The 18,891-nt window shown below is 39.4% G+C and overlaps 1 protein-coding gene across 1 annotated transcript in view; it reads right to left on the bottom strand.

Annotated features, from left to right (window-relative positions):
- Positions 1-18,891, bottom strand: part of Pik3cg (phosphatidylinositol-4,5-bisphosphate 3-kinase catalytic subunit gamma) — a 34,084-nt gene that overhangs the window by 13,050 nt on the left and 2,143 nt on the right. The window contains exons 2-9 of the mRNA XM_090332983.1: positions 16,086-16,151; positions 15,754-15,979; positions 14,043-14,146; positions 10,812-10,958; positions 8,452-8,542; positions 7,125-7,255; positions 5,813-5,924; positions 3,526-3,683 (exon numbers count right to left, since the gene is read on the bottom strand). Coding sequence (XP_090189109.1) covers positions 3,526-3,683; positions 5,813-5,924; positions 7,125-7,255; positions 8,452-8,542; positions 10,812-10,958; positions 14,043-14,146; positions 15,754-15,979; positions 16,086-16,151 — 1,035 coding nt within the window. The remainder of the gene's footprint in view (positions 1-3,525; positions 3,684-5,812; positions 5,925-7,124; positions 7,256-8,451; positions 8,543-10,811; positions 10,959-14,042; positions 14,147-15,753; positions 15,980-16,085; positions 16,152-18,891) is intronic.

Below are 18,891 nucleotides of genomic sequence, written 5' to 3'. Positions count from 1 at the left end.
ACACACATGGTCCCTAAGGTTTAAGAACTTTAATTCCAAAAAGAAGCTTAAGAACGAAGAAACAGAACATATTGGATTAATAGAATAGAGGAAAAGAAAAAAATTCCAATCCAAGTTAAATGATGAATATTTTGCTACCCATCTTTGCCAAGCAGGAAAACTTTGGAAATTTTGTACTTTCATTATTTCCAAGTATGGGATTCAGCTTTCTCTTGTGTAAGGAAGGTAGGGAAAGATGGAAGAGGGTGAGCAGAGAGTGGGACAGGGAGGGAAAGCAGAGCATCAAAACTTGCGACTCCATGTGCTTTTTTAGTAGAACATGCTGCTTTGTCATGTTTTATATATTGCCTAGAGTCTTACTGTAAAAAATATTTTCTTACCTTAGAAGTTTTTGAAGTTGGAGAGCCTCTATGATGGCTATCTTAATGGTGATTGTGGTTTACGGAATCTCTGTTGGCCTAGTATTATACATATTTCATTTAAGTAATTCCTAGCTCTGTCCCTGGCTGAACTGAGAGGGGAGTCGTTTGCTCCTAGACATGTTTCCACATTACCATCTGGTGTCAGCAGAGAACCAGAGCCATCAAGCTACACAGGCTTGGCCTGGAGCCTTCAGGACTGTGAACTAAATGAACTAAATGTGTCTTTATATAAACACAAGAAATGAATGGTCCCTAAATTAACCACATGAAGTAAGCCTTTATAATGAAGAAAGCAAGGCTCTGAAAGGATGAGTAACTTTCATCATGTCTACAGTTTCTAAGCAGCAGGGTTAAGATTCAAAGTCAAGTTTGTCTGCTCCAAAGGTGCCAGCCTTTGATCACCATGTATATACTCTGTGTTTAAGGCTCAACGTGGGTATATTCACAGACACTTAAAATGTAGGCAGGTCCTCCAACACATACATACATGGGTAAGTACAACAACATTATAAAGGCATTGTTTTGGTGGTGAGCACTTTCTAGATGCTGTTTGGGTTATAATGTTTTGTTGTTATTACTGCTGTTGTGTTTTGTTCTGTTTTCTAAAACATGGTCTTGTCTAGGTTGTTGCTGAATTTGTGATCCTCCCGCTTCAGCCGGAGCGCTGGGTGCCTTTCACATCCATTGTGAAAGGGGTCTAAAAGCCTAAGAAAAAAGCTGCCCAGGTGATCACAACAGTGGAGAAACACTCAGTCCCAGAGGAGAGCCTGTGTGAGGGCTTGTTGCAAATGTGTTGCTTAGGGTATAAGCTTCCAGTAAAGGCAAAGATGATCTCCTTGCCTCCCAATACCAAAGATTTTTCCTTACAACAGTAACAACAAAGAAAAGTAAAGGATTGCACAGAGTGACACAGTTACTGTGGGATAGGCTTAGGGAAACTTTGTCAGCCACAGGAGAGGTACGGTGTTTAGGTGTAGTGGTTCATGCTTGTAATTCCAGCTCTGCAGGAGAGACAGGTAGGAGGAGAACTGTAGTCTCCAAGTCTAGCTTGGAGAAAAAGCTAGAGCCCCTGTCTGAGAAATACGCTAATTTGCAAAAAGGATTGGGACATGTGGCTCAAGTGGTAGAACGGCTACTTAGCAAGTGTGAAGTTCTGAATTCAAACCCCATCCATCAAAATAGGAAGAAAATATGTATGTGTATGTGTGTATAATGTGCAGCATGTTATATATTATGTATCATACATTGCATATTACATAATATACAATATCTATAATAATACATAATACATAATTGCCAGCAATGCCAAATTCTTGTGGTTGTATGATTCTTTAAGTGACAATTTAATGCTGCTAGTCAGATGAACCTCATGTCCAGGAGAGTAAAACTGACTGCTTTTTCCCCTTAAAAGGCAGAATTCTTCCAGATTCTTTTTTTTTTCCTAAACCATTTTATCTCTTCCAAGAAATTTACAAAGTATAAATTTTTTAACTTTAAAGCAAAACAGGACTGAGATGGGTCAAGTCCCTGGATATAGTCTGAAACCTATTTGTGTTTATGCAGAAACACACACGCTGAAACCCTAACATTATCAGACCACAAAGATCTCCATTTCTGTAACACCACTGGAACTTGTATTACTAAGTTCTTCAGAACAATCAAGAACACACAGGTTACAAGGAAATACTTCCTAGAATAGGTTCCTGAGCAGCTCAAAGCCCATGGTACCTGTCCAGGGTCACATGGGACTTAGGACTCAGGAGGGGCCTTGGGGCAAAGGCTTGCTCCTGAAAGGCACAGAGCAAATCACTGCATGTTTACGACACTAGTAGAGATGCTACTTAAGAGGGAACTCAGTCAAATGGACATATCATATCATATATCAGCATATGTTGGTGTTGCTATATAATAGATATAGTCACACATTTTGGAAGTGTTCATGAACATTTATTGAATTTAAAAGTGTAAAATATTCTTATTGGATACTTGAAATTTCTGAGTCAAAACAATATTAAGTTGGGAGCTGGTGGTTCATGCTTGGAATTCTAAGTACTCAGGAGGTTGAGATATAGGATCATGGTTTGAAGTCAGCCTGGGCAGGAAAGTCTATGAGACTATTATCTACAACTGACCTCTAAAAACCCAGACATGAAGCTGTGGCTAAAGTGGGAAAGTGCTAGCCTTAAGCTAAAAAGCCCATGGACAATGCCCAGGCTCTGAGTTCAAGCCTTAGGATCAGCACCAAAAACATTCCCCAAACTAAAAAATCAACAAACAACAAAGTAAAATGGCTATTCACTGATTGTTGGTGGCTTCTACCTATAATCCTAGAGGGCTCAGATCTTAAGAGTGAAGTTTGAAGCCTGTGGAAAGTCTGTGAGAGTTATACCTTCAATTTCCCTGCAAAAGGCCAGTGGCACTATGGTTCAAGCGGTAGAGTGCTGGCCTTGATCAAAAAGCTAAGGAACAGTGTCCATGCCCTAGTACTGGCACATGCACACACATACACACACTCACTGGATATAGACCAGGAAAGAATGTGAGAGTATGCAGAGCTAGGGGAGACTCATGGACATTAGGCAAGTAGGACAAACCTGAGCTCTGAGCATGGCCAGGCTGACTGGCTTTCCATGGGGAAAAGGGATGCTTCCTTCTTGCTCCACAGAGGAACATTAAGCCTAGACACAACAAGGAGATCTGTCTTCCTCACTGATAAAATACATAGCCATGGAAATAAAATACAGCTCATGATGATTGGCGAGCCAAAACTCTGTGTGAAGTCTAAGCCTTCTAGTCAATGCAGTGACTAGATACTCATCTAGTCCTGAGCCTTCTTCCAGATTCCCTTCCTGAGCTTCTCATACTGTCCAGTGTCATCGTGTAGGGAAAACCTTCACTTGTTGTTTAGTCTTAGGTGGGAGGGTCACTGGGACACATCAGTTTCCACTTGGGGTGTGGGAAGAAGTGATGGGGGAGGGAGGGGTGCCAATAGCAGAAGTGGTAGAGAAAAGGCTTGATGAGCCCCAAGTGGAAGGAGATGGGAGAACAGTGAGCTGCCATACATGGTTGGCTGGTATTTACAACAGTGAAGAAGGAGACATACCTGAAATTTCTGGAAGTGTGGGCTTGTCTTCTTTCCAGATGTCCCCATTACAAACAGGAAGTCTGGAGTCAGCACAAATGGCACTCTCTCCTTATTAATGCCCAGGAAACTTTTGTAATTCCCCAGAATATGTCCAAAGTCAATATGGAATAGGTTTCCTTAGGAGAAGAAAATGTCTGACATCATTATATGGCATGAGTGCTTGTAATAACATTTTAATTTCTTGAAATACTTTTTGCATTGACTGAAAATGAACTATCTTGGGCGAGAGCATTTTTTCCTATTTTCTTGCTTGTAGTATTTTTGGTCTTAGCAGATGTGTGAAAGTAGTAGCCACAGAGCAATTTTTAATGAAGCATGTCTTGTGACCTGGTAAGCTTCTGATGGGAGCCAAATGCCATTAAAAAATTCTTCACTCCAAAGTATTCTTAGAGGGGCCAGGAGTTTGGCCTAGTGGTAAAGTGCTTGCCTAGCATGCATGAAGACCCAGGTTTGATATCCTCAGTATCACATACATAGAAAAAAGCCAGAAATGGTGCTGTGGCTCAGGTGGTAGAGTTCTAGCATTGAGAAAGCCCAAGGATAGCACTCAGGCTCTGAGTTTAAGCCCTGGGAATGGCAAAAAATAAATACTCCTAGAAACACTAAGTCAACACTGACTAATATGTCACCATTATATGCCTAAGACTGGCTCATGGTTTCCAAGTTATTCAGGGACAGATTGATGGCTCATGCCTAGGGGAGGGGCAACTATTCACCTGCTGCCTCTCCAGAGTGCTAACATATGTCACTTCTGTCAATTTCTACTGCCATATCATGTCTTCATATTCATTTGGTCCTTTATCATTCTGATAGCCCACAAATGCCTTGTGTTACCCTTTTTAGTTTCCTTTCCTCTTTTGTCGAGATGGATCCTACAGGACACTGGTTGACCTAAAATTCCTGTTCTTCCTATCCTTAGTCTCTGAATGCTGGTATGACCACACCTGGCACTCTAGTCTTTCATTTATTCAAAATTCACATATAAAAATATAATATGGTGACCACTACTGGCTCCTGTTAGAATGGATGGTAAACCAGACAAGAGGGGAAGAGTTCAAGAAGACAGAATATTTTGAATTTAAAGTTATCTCAGAGGTTTTCTTGTTTCTCTATAACATCTGACAGATGAGGGCCTCTACCCTTATCAGCTTCTGGAAAATGTCCCATCCTAGCTTCCTTACTCTCACTCTGACTTACTGCTCACCTGTTTGAGTTTTGGGGTTTGAATTTGGGGCCTTGCACTTGATAGCCACCCATTCTACCATTTGAGTCATCTCTCCATTTCTTTTTTTGCTTTAGTTGTTTTTGGATAGGGTCTCCTGCTTGAGGCTGAGCTCACGACATGAGTCTCCTCACTATGTCTTCTAGTACCAGGGATCACAAGGACACATCACCAGGCCTGGTTTGTTTGTTGAGATAACAAGTGGCTGACTTTTTTTTGTCTGGGATAACTAAGAACCATCTTCTTCCCAGTCTCTACAGGATTACAGGCATAAGATACCACATTCCGACTTAACTTTTAGACCTAGAGCTTGAACTCTAGGCCTGGGTGCTATCCCTGAGCTTCTTTGTGTTCAAGGCTAGCAATCTACCACTTGAGCAATGCTATCTCTGGCTTTTTCTGATTAGTTTATTGGAGATAAGAGTCTCATGGACTTTCCTACCCATAGCTGGCTTCAACCCATGATCCTCAGATCTCAGCTTCCCGAGTATCTGCGAAGATGGGAGTCAGCTGTTGGCCCCTGACTTAACTTTGTTCCCTCCCCTTTTTTGGCCAGTCCTGGGGCTTGAACTCAGGGCCTGAGCCCTGACCTTGGGCTTTCTTAAGGCTTGAGCCACATCACCATTTCTGGCTTTTTCTATGTATGTGGTACCAAGGAACTGAACCCTGGTCTTCATGCATGCTAGGCAAGCACTCTACCTCTAGGCTAAACTGCTGGCCCCTTAACTTTTACCTTTCAGCCTTATTTCTTCCTCTTCTTCCCTTACTCCTCAAGGGGGTAGTCTGTCTAGGACACTGACCTCATGAAGGTTCCTGCCTCAGTGCTGGGAGAATGAGGCATGGGTTTCACAAGGACATCAGGGGAAAGTGGAGTATTCTGGAGGGGGATGGCGGTGATGAGTGTGCAGCAATCAATTCTCTTAAAGCCATTCAACTGGATACTTAGCAATAGCTATGGCGGGAAATTTTATGTTACGTGTATTTTACTACATTAAAGGACTATTCTACAGCCAACAAACTCACCTGTTTCTGAGATCATAATATTATCATTGTGTCTGTCACCTATTCCAAGGACAAAAGTTGCCACACAGTAGCCAGCACAGGAATAAACAAATCTCTCCACAGCTGCCTGAAACTAAAGAACATGCACTGGAATATTAATTATTTCAAGGACAGCACAAATCTATTACAAATGGCTTTAAAAAAAAACAACAAAGCACTGTTCTACAAATGATTTCAGAGAGCCAGTGAGTTGTGCCTGATTTCATTTGTATCTACCCAGTGCCAACTTTTGCATTTCCCTGCTTTATATTTTAGGTGAAGAGTGGATAAATCAGAGCCAAGGAAACAATAATTTAATCATAGGGTTCACATCCTCTCTGTGAATCACATGCCTATAACTGGTCAGAAGCCATAGCAATTTCTCCTTCATTGGTGAACATGTGTCTTGCTTCTGACCCAAAGTCTGTCCCTATCAGAAATCCACAAGTAAAACAGATTAGCAAGTGTTACTAATTGTATTTCTTCCTCCGAAAGGCTGCTAAGTATGCAAATTTGGCGTGTTAAGCCATAGAGATTTAAATGCCAGCCAGTTAGCCAGCCTAAGCATCCAGCTTGAGAGGAGTCTGTTTGCTTCAGAGGACTGGCAGCCTGGTATTTTCAGCGTCCCTAGCTTATCATTTAGACTAGATTACTGTGGTAAGTTATACATTGCTGTTTGGGGATATGCTATGTCTTAGGTAGGAAAGAATTTACAAATAGTTGCTAAAATCTTGGTGCTGAAAAACAAAAATAGACAGCCACAAAAATTACTAAAAGGGTTTGAAGCCAGTCCTGGAAGACAAATCTAAGTGTTTCTTATCTCCAATAAACCACCGAAAAAGCCAAAGTTAAGGTGTGGCTCAAGTGATAGAGTGCCAGTCTAGAGTGAAAAAGCTAAGGGACAACGCCTAGGCCCTGAGTTCAAGCTCCAGTACTGGTGTATGCGCAAGTGTGAGCACACACGGGCATGCACACACACACACACACACACACACACACACACACACACACACACACACATACACACCACACATACACAGCACTTACAGATCATTTTTCAGAACCAAATTCTATGCAAAGCATATATTAAGGGAGAAGGAAATATTGAAGACATGTGGAGTACCTCTGTTTCAGATATCAGAGGAAACCCACTGGCTCATGCATGGAAAACGCCTTCCTTTACCGCATTTCTGGAGGTAGGATACTGGATGGCCCTTTGCTGGAATCTCCATTACAGGATAGATGCGATCTTGGAGGGCTTTGGGGGGAGGGGGTGGGAGATGTACGAACTCACCTTCTCTTCAATAGGGCATTTTTCTTTGAGCCAGTGATTCAGAACTTCATCTTTAAAGGCACCTGTGTTGCCCACTGTGCTTTGCTGAATTTTGGCAATTGTTGTGGCATCTTTGACAATCTCGATCATTCCTACACAAAGATGCATAGTTTGATGAAGACCAGGGCCTGGAGCCTGCCCCAAAGGAGGAGGACTTGTATCTTGGTTGAGTGGAAGAACAAGAGGTATTATGTTGCTTTGGTTTTATTCATTTTATTTTGTTTTGGGGTTATTTGGCCTTTTTTGCCACAGGGTTAATTTCTACAACTGTGTGGCTGATTGTTTCCAGGAGAAAGAAGAGGAGGAGGACATAAAAGTTGTGTGGGACATTATCTCAGTGTCCCTGAATAAGAAGAGGAAAGTGTTGGCTTTGGTGGTAATAAGGAGAGGAATTTATACATTTCTATTTCTGTTTTTTATTTTATTTACCTATTCATTTATTTATTCATTCATCATTTGTGTGTGTGCATGTGCTGGTACTGGAGCTTGAACTCAGGATGTGGGCACTGTCCCTTAGCTCTTAGCTTTTACGTTCAAGGTTAGTGTTCTGCTACTTGAGCCACAGCTTCACTCCTGGCATTTTTCTGGTTATTTGGATATTAGAGTCTCATGGACTTTTCTGCTTTTGAGACTGTGGTCTTCAGATTTCATTCACCTGAGTAGTTAGAATTATAGGTGTGAGCTACCACTCCCAGCTCTCCCGTCTCTCTCTCTCTCTCTCTCTCTCTCTCTCTCTCTCTCTCTCTATATATATATATATATATATATATATATATATATATATCACACACACATACACAGGGTCAAATGTCAATGTCAATGGTTTTGTTTGCTTCTCACATCAGAAACTTGGGCAAAAAAGTTTGATTGATATTAAGATGTTAAATGTCTATAAAAGTGCCTGAGTACAATATAGTGTGTAATAGCTTCGCTAATGTGAATCCTGCCATTTAAAAATAAATGACATCTTTCTGTCTAATTTTAAATGTTACTTGTGGGAGATGAGTTTAGTGTGTAATGAGATGAGTTAAAGCTTTGAGGTAGAAAAGTAAAAGTGGGAACAAGATCTTACTAAAGTAATTTCCATATATAGTCATAGGGATTTGAGTCATGCACTCATGTATTTTCAACATATGCATATCTTAAATTGAGAGTCACATTCATTAGCCTGGGAACATTTCTGTCTTTTTGTATGGATGGTGGTTTCAATTTTTTCTTTATTAAATGCCTGAACCAAATGAATTACAATTAGCTGAGTGGTGTATTTTCTCCTGTCATAACTACGTACCTATTTTGTCACCAGTTGAAATGCAACCATATGGCAAGAGGCACAGATCCAGAGATTCAGTCTCCCAAATGGATTCCATGATACGTAGAATCTGGGCATAAAAACACATAAGCATTTCTACTATAAATATATATTTATTCAATATATTTTCTTCTCCCTTAAAAATAGCAATCTTATCTGGTAACATAAAATATATTACCAAGTGTAGACTATATACTTCTTTTATTTGTTACATTTTAATTAGCACTATGATTTTTACCTTTTGGTGGTACTAGACTTTGAACTTAGGGCCTTATGCTTGCCAGGCAGGCATTCTACTGCCAAGCCACATCTCTAGTACTTTTTCTACACTAGCTGTTTCTTTTTTTTTGTTAGTCATGGGACTGGAACTCAGGGCCTGGGCAATGTCCCTGATCTCTTTTGCTCAAGGCTGGCACTCAACCAGTTTAAATTTCAGCTCAACTTCTGGTTTTCTGGTGGTTAATTGATTAGAGTTGCACAGTCTTTCTATCCTGGCTGGATTTGAACCATGATCCTTGGATCTCAGTCTCCTGAGTAGCTAGGATTATAAGCATGATTACAGCCACCAGCACCAAGGTGGCAGAAGCTATTTTTTTTTTTTTGGACATAGGCCTCACTTTTTGCCCAGGAATGGGCCTGGATTATGACTGGCCTATTTTAGGCTTTTTCCCATTATAACTGGGATGTCAGATACATATTACCACACCCGAATTCTTCCTATGAGATAGTCTTGCAGACTTTTCTGTCTCAGCTAATCTGCAACGTAGATTCTCAGATGCAGCTGACATGTCACATATGTGGCACTGCCCCCCAGCTACTACCTGAGAAGGAGTCTCTCATGTATGCTTGGGCTAGCATTGAACTATGATCCTCCCAATTTCAGCTTCCAAAGCTGTTAGGATTTCAAAAATAAATTGAGTTACTTATGTCTGGGTCTTTGTTTTATTAAGCACCTCTGCTTTTACTGACCAACTTGCTAGAGAATCTTCTTATTGTAAGGCTCATAAATTTAGTCCCTGAAATGTATTTTGGAGGAGAGAATGAAAAATACTTCTTCAGAGGTACATTTTAGCTATGGCTCATTGTATATCTATTCAAGATGTCTACCTGGTTATGAATATTTTCCCACAAGTATAACATCTTTGTGCATATTTCTACTCTAGCATCTGTAGGACATGTTCAAGCCATAACATGTTTGAGCCACAATAACAGCAAGGATGATAATAGGCAGTCTTTACCAAGCTCTGCTTACTGGGCGCACCTACCAATAATCTGACACTGAGAATGTAATCCTTCTTGTTGTTCTCTGAATGAAGGAACAGTGATTTAGAGAGTTTAGTTAACTTGCCCTAATCTGCCTAACTATGGACCTCAACAATAAAACCAAGTACTCAAATACAATTGTAGACTTTCCTTCAAAATGAGAAATACAGATACATTTGCTTTCAAAGTGCTCATCTTTGAGCAACTTAAAAGATTCTACAGATTCACTTAGAATTGGGTTTTAAGGACAGGAATGAAAGCTTTTCTTTAAAAAATACTTCTTGGACAACACTCATAAAATCTTTAAGAAGAAAGCCAAAGATATTATGCTTTCCATATTAGAAATACATTAAATTAAGAGTCTTAAAGAAATGAAAAACCTGGTCAGTGTTTAAATAGTCTATCTCAAAGTCAATATCATTGTCTTTTTAAATAGACTATATGGTTTTAGAAACTGTCTCCACTATAATGTTGAACAATCAGAACCTGGAGAATCTCTGTATAGATTTGTGAAGCTGAAGATTTTGGCAAATATGGAAATAGTCAGAATTGAGACCTTTACCTTTTACTTTTTTCCTCTAATATTGTGTTCACTCTTGTCAGTCACCTTACTGATCTCTTTTGTCACCTACCTCTTCCTCATCCCTCTTTTACATTAAATCATTCATCTGCGTTAGTGTGTATGCATCAAAAGAGAGTGACCTGCGGAGGGTAGCCATTGGCCTGGAGCTATGTCTGTGAATAGGGATGAACTGGGTGCTGGGATAAATCTGGCAACATGCTATACAATCAAGTCTAGACTAAGATGTGTAAGAGAAGAAGGTAGGAAATAGATCTGGCTACTGGGGAATGTTGGCTATACATCTTGGAAGGGATGGGGAGATCACAATGCACATTAGATTATATCTATCTATGGCATGGTCACAGCTCTTTTCACCAAGTGAAATATGACCTTTGGTTGCTGTTCATCATATGAAATGAGAGAATGAGATTAGGATCAGTAGAAGGCATGATTTCCACAGAATGCAGACTTCTTTTCTCAGGTAATTGAAGGGGGCTCCTAACCATGGGCGTACCTGTAAAATGAGCATGTCTTGACGCAGATCATCCCCATGTTTAAAGATAATCCCAATGGTCTCATTTGACAGGGCTGTGGGATCAGCACACTTAAACTCCAGCCACAGGGGCTTCTTCTTGGAGGCCATCACTTTGCATTTTTCAATCTGTAAGAAAATGTTCATACGTTGCCTATGTGCAAAAAATACTCATTATAGAGACACAAATCCTATCACAAACAGCCAGGGCAGAGTCCTAGTTGAAAAATGATTTTCAATATTTTGGTAAAAATACAGAAAGAAATATTATCAAATCTCAAATGTTATATGAGAGCAAAGTCACAACACTTGAAGCACTGGTTCAGCTGCTCCCAGGAGCCCTAGGTCTAGATGGGTGTTGGAGATGGGGAGGATTATCATTTTTGGATAGTCTAGGCTAAAAATTAGTAAGACTATCTCAACAAATAAACTGAGTGTGATGGTGTATGTCTGAGGGTGAGTGCAAGACCCTATCTCAAAAACATCAGATGACAAAAGCAATATGGTATAGAGAGAATGGAGTATCATCCCATGTGAAGAAGAAGGAATTTACACCATTTGCTACAAAAATGGATGGATCTGGAGATCAAGTTAAGTGAAAAAAGACAAATTCAGAAAGACAAATGCTATGTATGCCTTCTCTAATATGCAGAATCTAGATATGTGAAATTAAGCAAACAAATGAGAAGTTGTGAGCCTAAATGGAATACAATTGGAAGGGTATTAGAGTAAGGGGAAGGGGACAGAAGTGAATAAGATCAAAGTCTGGTATAAGCAGATGTGGACACAGACAGCATGAGAGAACCTTTCACTCTGTAAAATCAAGAAAAAAAAACCCAGCACCTAGAGTCCTAGTGATACAGGGAACAGAAAGATTGTAGTTTGAGGCTGGCCCCAGCAAAACTTTGAGACCTTAAGCTAAAAAATAACAAAAACAAAAAGTGCTCAGGTGGTCAGAAACTTATCTGGCAAGTGCAAGGAAGTTACGCTTTACTTGTCTAGCAAGTTCAAAATACAGTAGGGAAAAAAACATCTGAGCTTGGTAGGACATACTTGCAATCCCAGTTCAGGACCAGCTCAGGCAAAAAGCACAACTCATGTCAACAAGTAAGGTGGGTGTGCCTACAGTCCCAGCACACAGGAGGCATAAGCAGGAGAGTAAGAGACCAAGGGCCAACCTTGGACAAAAATATGAGACCCTAGCTGAAAAAGGCAAAGAAAGACTGGGGACATGGCTTTAGTGCTACAGCAGCTTCCTAAAGAGCACTACAGGGCCCTGAATTCAAACCTCAGTACTGAGGGGCGAGGGGAAGCAACATGGCCTTAAAAAAAACTTCACAATTTCAAATCTATGTTAAAATGTCATGAATCCTATTCCTTTGTATATAAAGGAAAGCATTCACTTTTGCTACAGAAAAAAGTCATACTTTAACCCATGGTTCTCAAACTGTGCCCCAAAGATCCCTACAGTTATACAGGGGAGCATATTATATATAAATACCTATGATTAACAGTAATCACCTATAACATTCAACACTAAAGGAGGAGCCTGCCTTCCTTTCTTCAAGGTTAAGTCCTAAGGTGATTGCTGTCCCACCATAAACAAGCAGAAGACCACGAAAAATATGTAAAGAAACTCTTTTTGGTATTGGATATCATGCAGAGAAAGTCTTTGGTTTTGGAGAAATAGAAGATAAAGAAAAATGGCTCTGACATTGCTTCAATTTCCTGCTGGAGGTAATCTCCAAACTAGAGCACTAGAAAGGGGGCTAGTCCAGAAAAAAACCCACTGCATCTGGAAAAAAAGAGAAAAGAGGGGACAGGAAGAGTTTCCAAATTCAAGTCTACAGACTCACCTGCTGAAGAAACTCAACACAAAAATCATGTAAGGCACATCTTAATTACCTTGCTGATGATTTTTTTTTCAGAAAATCTCAGAAAGAGATACATACTGTAGAGAGAATCAACATAAGAATGACAGTGATTGCTCATAAAAATATGTACAGCAGAAGAAAATGTTATTAAAAGAAATAAAAACCTAGTAGCCTTGAATTCTGTGTTAACTTGTATTGTTATAGCAGGACAGCAATTCCCATAGAACTTAATTGTTCTCTTTTTCCTTGGCACTGGGGTTTGAACTCCAGGCCTTATGTGCTCACTCAGCTTGCTTGTATGGTACTCTACCACTTGAACTACACTTCCAAACCAACCTTTTTGCTGGTTATTTTGGAGCTCGGGTCTCTCGGACTTTTCTGCTTGAGCTGGCTTTGCACTATGATTCTCTAGATCTCAGCCTCCTAAGTAGCTGGGAGAGGTATGAGCCACCAGAACCCAGTTCATATTCCTAGTACTTTCAAAAATTAATAGATATTAAGGTTGTCCAGCTAAACAAATGTTGCAATAATTTACTGCTAGCAGAACTTTTAATACAAAATACAAGGTTAGAGGCAGTTCATGCTAGATGGGAATCTACTTTGCTGTACTGTACCCAGTACAGAAAATATGAGCATGAATACTGAAAAGTAGTTTATTCTCTGGCTCAAGTGATAGAGCACTTGTCTAGCAAGTGCTTTGCTTCAAACTCCAGGACCACCAAAAGGAAAACAGGAGAAAATGAAAAATTATGGCTTAATCTCTTTGAGCTATTAAATTATTTTTGGTTAAAGCAGAAATAAAAACAAATTATTGGGTTTATAACATGCAGACGTTAAAAGCACAACAAAATATAGCTGGTCGGTGTCTGATGGATGAATGGTACTGAAAACTTGGTATTCCTTCATCAAGTGGCTTGATATTTGAGTGTAATCAGGAGTATGCAGTGTTGGTGTCAGCATAGTGATTTAAATGAGAAGAACACGATAGAGAGCTTAGACAGAGGTAACACATAATATTGCCAGCCGATTCCTGACTCAAAAGAATTTCATGTTGAACATTCTAAAAGAGTGTTCTGCTCTTTGATATGCTGTTAGGGATATGGTACCATATATTTGTCAAAATTCACTGATTTGTATACTTTAGAAAGATAACATACATTTCTTGCTGGCAAAGGATACCTCAATCAGTGGATTTAAAAAAAATGGAATGGAGATGACTTCGTATTAGGGATTAACCAAAACTCATCCAGGGATCCCTGACTCTACAGAAGGAGCAGGCCCTAGAAAGCATGCTAGACATGTGCAAGACAACAAGACCAAGGTGAACAGTGATACCTACCACCAGGGTGCCAGCTTTCAGTCCAGGATCATACGGCACTCGAAAGCTTTGTGGGAGACTGGAATTCTGCAGATTTTCAAGCTTTTGCTTCAGCTGTGAAATAACTGTAATTGTCACAAGCACACAGAATTAAGAGAGTCCAAGCTATTACGGGCATTATCTCCATATCCCAAGGCACTGCATACATTTGGTAGGAGGTGGAGCAGGAGAAAGGAGTGAGGCCTAAGCTTCACTTATGGCTTATGAGGAATTGCCATTAAGGAGTCAATGCAATGTCAACATGTACAACCTGGGATGGTAGAGCGGAGGGGGTTGGGGATGTGAAGGCATTGCTAAAAAATTCCTGCCATCTTATGTTTCCCAGTTTCTGAAACTTTGAGCAACCATCTGATCTGGGAACAGACATGTGAAGATGACATTAAATGGAGTTTGGTTAGGGTTCTGTCAATTGGCTTCAAAGAAGGAAGTTAGGATGTGACAGAGATGTGACAACCTCAAAATTCTCAAGCCTAAATCCAATCTCAGGCTAACAGAATAGAGGCCAGTGTGAATGCGAGATGATTATTAATTGCCACTGTCATTTTTAGGAAAGCAGCATTATTAGAGTACTAGAAAAGAATCAAAGGGAAAAAGAAATTTAAGCCACTGGCTAGGAATATTAGTAAGTTTCTGTTTTGAGCCACAGGGCTAAGTCTGAGTGTAAGAAAGAAAAGGAATGAGTTATTTCCTTGCTTTGAAGTTTACAGAGCTTTTTTTTTTCAGGCCAGAAAAATGCATGCGTGACTATAACTTACTATAGTATCAATCTGAACTTCTGAGACTGCAGAGAGGGAGTGATTTATTTTTCTGAATAAGGGACAGGATTTCTTAGGATAGGAAGTAAGAAGATATTAGAAATTACTTCAGACTGGAGGTGAAAGGAGGGGTGTGTGTGTATATGTGTATGATTCTGAGATATATAGATATATCTCTCTATATAGATATATATGAAGAAATGCAAAAGATTAATATATCCTCTTGATTATCACTTACATTGCAAGAATGAAAATTTTAAAATGATATGTGCATGGAGAGAAAAAAGTAATGGTTTGGAAATAATCTGTTCTTAAAAATCACATTTTATATCTAATAATTGTTTTTGATTTTTTAGTGTTTCATACTAATTACTACAACTTCATTATTAAGCTGGACTCTAGTGGCTTATGCTTCTAGAATCCTAGCTATTCAGGAGCTTCAGACCAGCCTGGGTAGGAAAGTATTTATCTTCAATTAACCAGCAAAAAACCCACAAGTGAAGCTGTGGCTCAAGTGGTAAAATACCAGCTCTGAATGGAAAAAGCGAAGCAGAAGCATGAAACCCTCAGTTAAAGCCTCAGTACCAGCACACATATACTCAATATACATATACAGATACATATATACATATACCACATATACACATACACACTAGATATTTGTATTTAAGACTATATAGTATGTAATATGAACTGTGTACATACTATATATCATGTATAATTCAATTATATATGTAATAAATGTACAGTTTTAAAAATAATTAGGTTACCAAAGAAGACTTAATATTTGTTTAATCTAGGCAGGTATTTTTTTACCCTTAACTGCTTTGGGGCAGATAGAGCTTGGCTTCCAGGAAGGGCCCTAATGACATTTGGAGGTGAAGACATTTGGAAAGAGAACCAAGATGGTACAGTACCTTGTGAGCTGACGTCATACTTGTCAGCAGACAGAGACTTGATATCAATGGTGACTTTCTGTAACATCTCGATCACTCGGACCTGCTGGGTGAAGTCCTGGAGCATGGCATTCCCGCAGCCTCGCAGGTAGGCCTCCAGGATCACTGCGAACCGCTGCTGATAGTGTCTTGACTGGGCTATCTCACTTCTTAAGAACCAAAACAAGAAGTGGCCAATTCTTTTGTTCTGAGGTAGGTAGAAGAGTGAGATGGTCATGACTAATGTCCTGTGTTTATCTGGCAATTCCTAATGGCTTAAAATGTCATGTAATTATCAAAGTGGAAGTACTTACTCTTAAGCCACGCTTTAGCAGAAATCGGGCAAGAGCGCTGTCATGGTATGGTTCAAACTTCACAGCCTAGAGGAAAAACAGGTTGACATTGATGGACTGCCATGGAAGAACAGAACTGGGATTAGAGATCAGAACTCTTGGCCTCCCAGCCATGTGATTTTCTCACTGCAGAGATGAAGAGGTGATGGCATTTATTCCAAGTAGGAGCTAACTAGATTTATTGGAAGGAGAAAGATGGAGATGGCTCCAACAAATATAGTATACATAGGAGAGGACAGTGGAAATAGAGTCCAGGAAAGGAGAAGATTATTACACATGAAGATATGCGAAGATCTGACAAGTCTACCATTTCTCTTTTGGACATCTCATCACAAGAAAAAAAATGGTCTGATGGCATCTTACTGTAAGTCCACAACAGGCCCAGATCAATTCATACAGAACCATTATTTCCTGCTGCCATGCTGTGGAAGATACAGAGCTCTTTATCAGAATACCCCTGGTTCTAATGCTTCTCATGCAAAACTCTACTTTCTTTTTAATGTTTAGTATTGTGGGCAACATTGTCTGATGTCATGAATACATATTTTATTAGCAAAGAAACAGAACAATAAAAATGCAAAAGCCATTAAATATTGATGAATGTATGTATATTTCCTACATTATTATTTTTAGTAACTTGGAAATAATTTATAATGCTAAATATAGCACAGCTAAGAAATACTTTAGGTTATCCTCAAATTAGAGGATAGATGCATTTAAACTTGAAAAGGCTAAAATGAAGAATATTAATGTATCCCTAAAGTCACAGCAGAAATTTCCATTCTAGCTTCTGTATTAGAACCTGGAAACTTCATGGTATTATTATTTATTATTGTTAATCTGGTCTTCCAGTTTAGAAATGAATGATACTAACTTCCTAATGTTTCAATTATACCTATGCTTTCAAAATGGCTTTTTATGGGTATGTCCAATTAAGGTGTTCCTTAGTTCTGGGAATTAGTTATTTAGCTAACTGAATTCACTTTAAATGTGTTCTGAGTTTCTAACCTGCATGTCTTTCTGACCTTTGTGTTTCACTTCTGCAAAGACAATGTAGATCTCATACTGGAGATGGTTTTAATCAGAAATGAGTCATGTAGCCATATCTGAAAATGTCTCAAATAGTTTTTACAAATGAGTGCTACCAGTTCAGATTTAAGTTCAAAGTTAATGTTACTTCCTGGCCTCTTTCACCTAAAACATTTAAGAAGAACACCCTTCACCTCCCAATGCTGTAAACTTTACTTGGAAAATGGAAGTGAAAAATCATTCATAATTCTCTTGGAATTTGGAGGAGTTTAGGCAAATTTGCTGTGCTGGCTTTGTTATGGAGGAACTAGAAAACTTTAGTTTATCTATAATTCTTCAGTGTTAGGCCAGTCTAGTGGGCAGAAGAAAATACTGAATATATTAAATGGATGAAGGCCAAGTCTAGTATAATGTTTCAAGTGTTTTGACTAATGAGAAGGTAAAGACTCCAAGTTAAGAATTTCCAAAATGCTAATCAAAAATTTCAGGGACTTCCTATAAATGCAGATAATGATTAGATAGTTTGATATTTAGTTTCATACAGATGAAACTGTTCCTACAGATGTCAAGTCAAATGTCACCTACTCACAACTGTCCTTGGATCCCTTAATCGAAACTAAATATCTTCTGGTCCCTTGTTTGCTCACAATACTCTTGACTTCCCCTAAAATACTTGCCATAATTTGTTATGACAGGTGTTAATATATGTACTTATTTGATGCCAGTCTTCTCAGTACATGTTGAATTCATAAATGAACACATTTAAGTTCTAAAGTAGCACTTGACTTGCTTTTCCTTGCCAAGGAGCATGGTATAATTTGAGAACTGCTGTGGTGAGCAGAAGAGCTGCTCCTTGGTTTCTTCACTTCTAAACCTTCGACACATGATGGCCACTCAGGATCCCAGGAACATCCTCAGAATCAGAGTAGAAATTCAGTTCTGCTTCCAATATTCTACCTGGAATACTGACTGGTGGGAGTGAGGCTTCTCTCCTGACACCATATCAATGCCATGAAAAGGAGAGCCTAGAGCCAGAATACCTAAGTGTAAACTCTGCTCTGCTTGCCAAGTATGTGATATTGATCTCTTTATGTCTATTTTCCTCCCTCCTTCCCCCCTTCCTTTCCCTGTTCCCCCCCCTTTCCCTTTTTTCCTTCCTTCCTTTCCATTTCTTTTCTTTTTTCTTTTTGTGGGTCTGGGCCTAGACTTTGTCCTTGAACTTTTTTTTGCTCAAGGCTAGTGCTCTATCACTTGAGCCACAGTGCCGCTGTCAGCTTTGACTGGAGATAAGAGTCTCACAGATTTTCTGGCCCAGGATGACTTTGAATTGCTATCCTCAGACCTCAACCTCCTGAGTAGCTAGGGATTACAGGTGTGAACAACTTGCATCCCGCTTCTTCATGTCTAATTTCTTATATATAAAATGTGATTGCTGGGTTGGAGTGTGATTCAAGTAATAGAGTGCCATTATGGCCCTGAGTTCAAATCTTAGTACTGGAGAAACAAAACACAAATGTTAATTTGATCTCTATCAGTCATGGTAAAGACAATACACACACACACACACACACACACACACACACACACACACACACACACACACACACACACACACACACACACACACACCCAGGAAATCACTTGCAGCTTTGAAACCAGACAGCCTTCAATAAGTTGCATCTATCATTAAAATAATAGATGAGGACAAAGGATTCCCACAAGGCCACTTAAAAATTTA

Source organism: Megascapheus bottae, chromosome 5 (genome assembly GCF_031878675.1).
Source record: "Megascapheus bottae isolate mThoBot1 chromosome 5, mThoBot2.hap1, whole genome shotgun sequence".
Taxonomy (NCBI): domain Eukaryota; kingdom Metazoa; phylum Chordata; class Mammalia; order Rodentia; family Geomyidae; genus Megascapheus; species Megascapheus bottae.
This window is presented reverse-complemented; position numbering and strand designations above follow the sequence as displayed.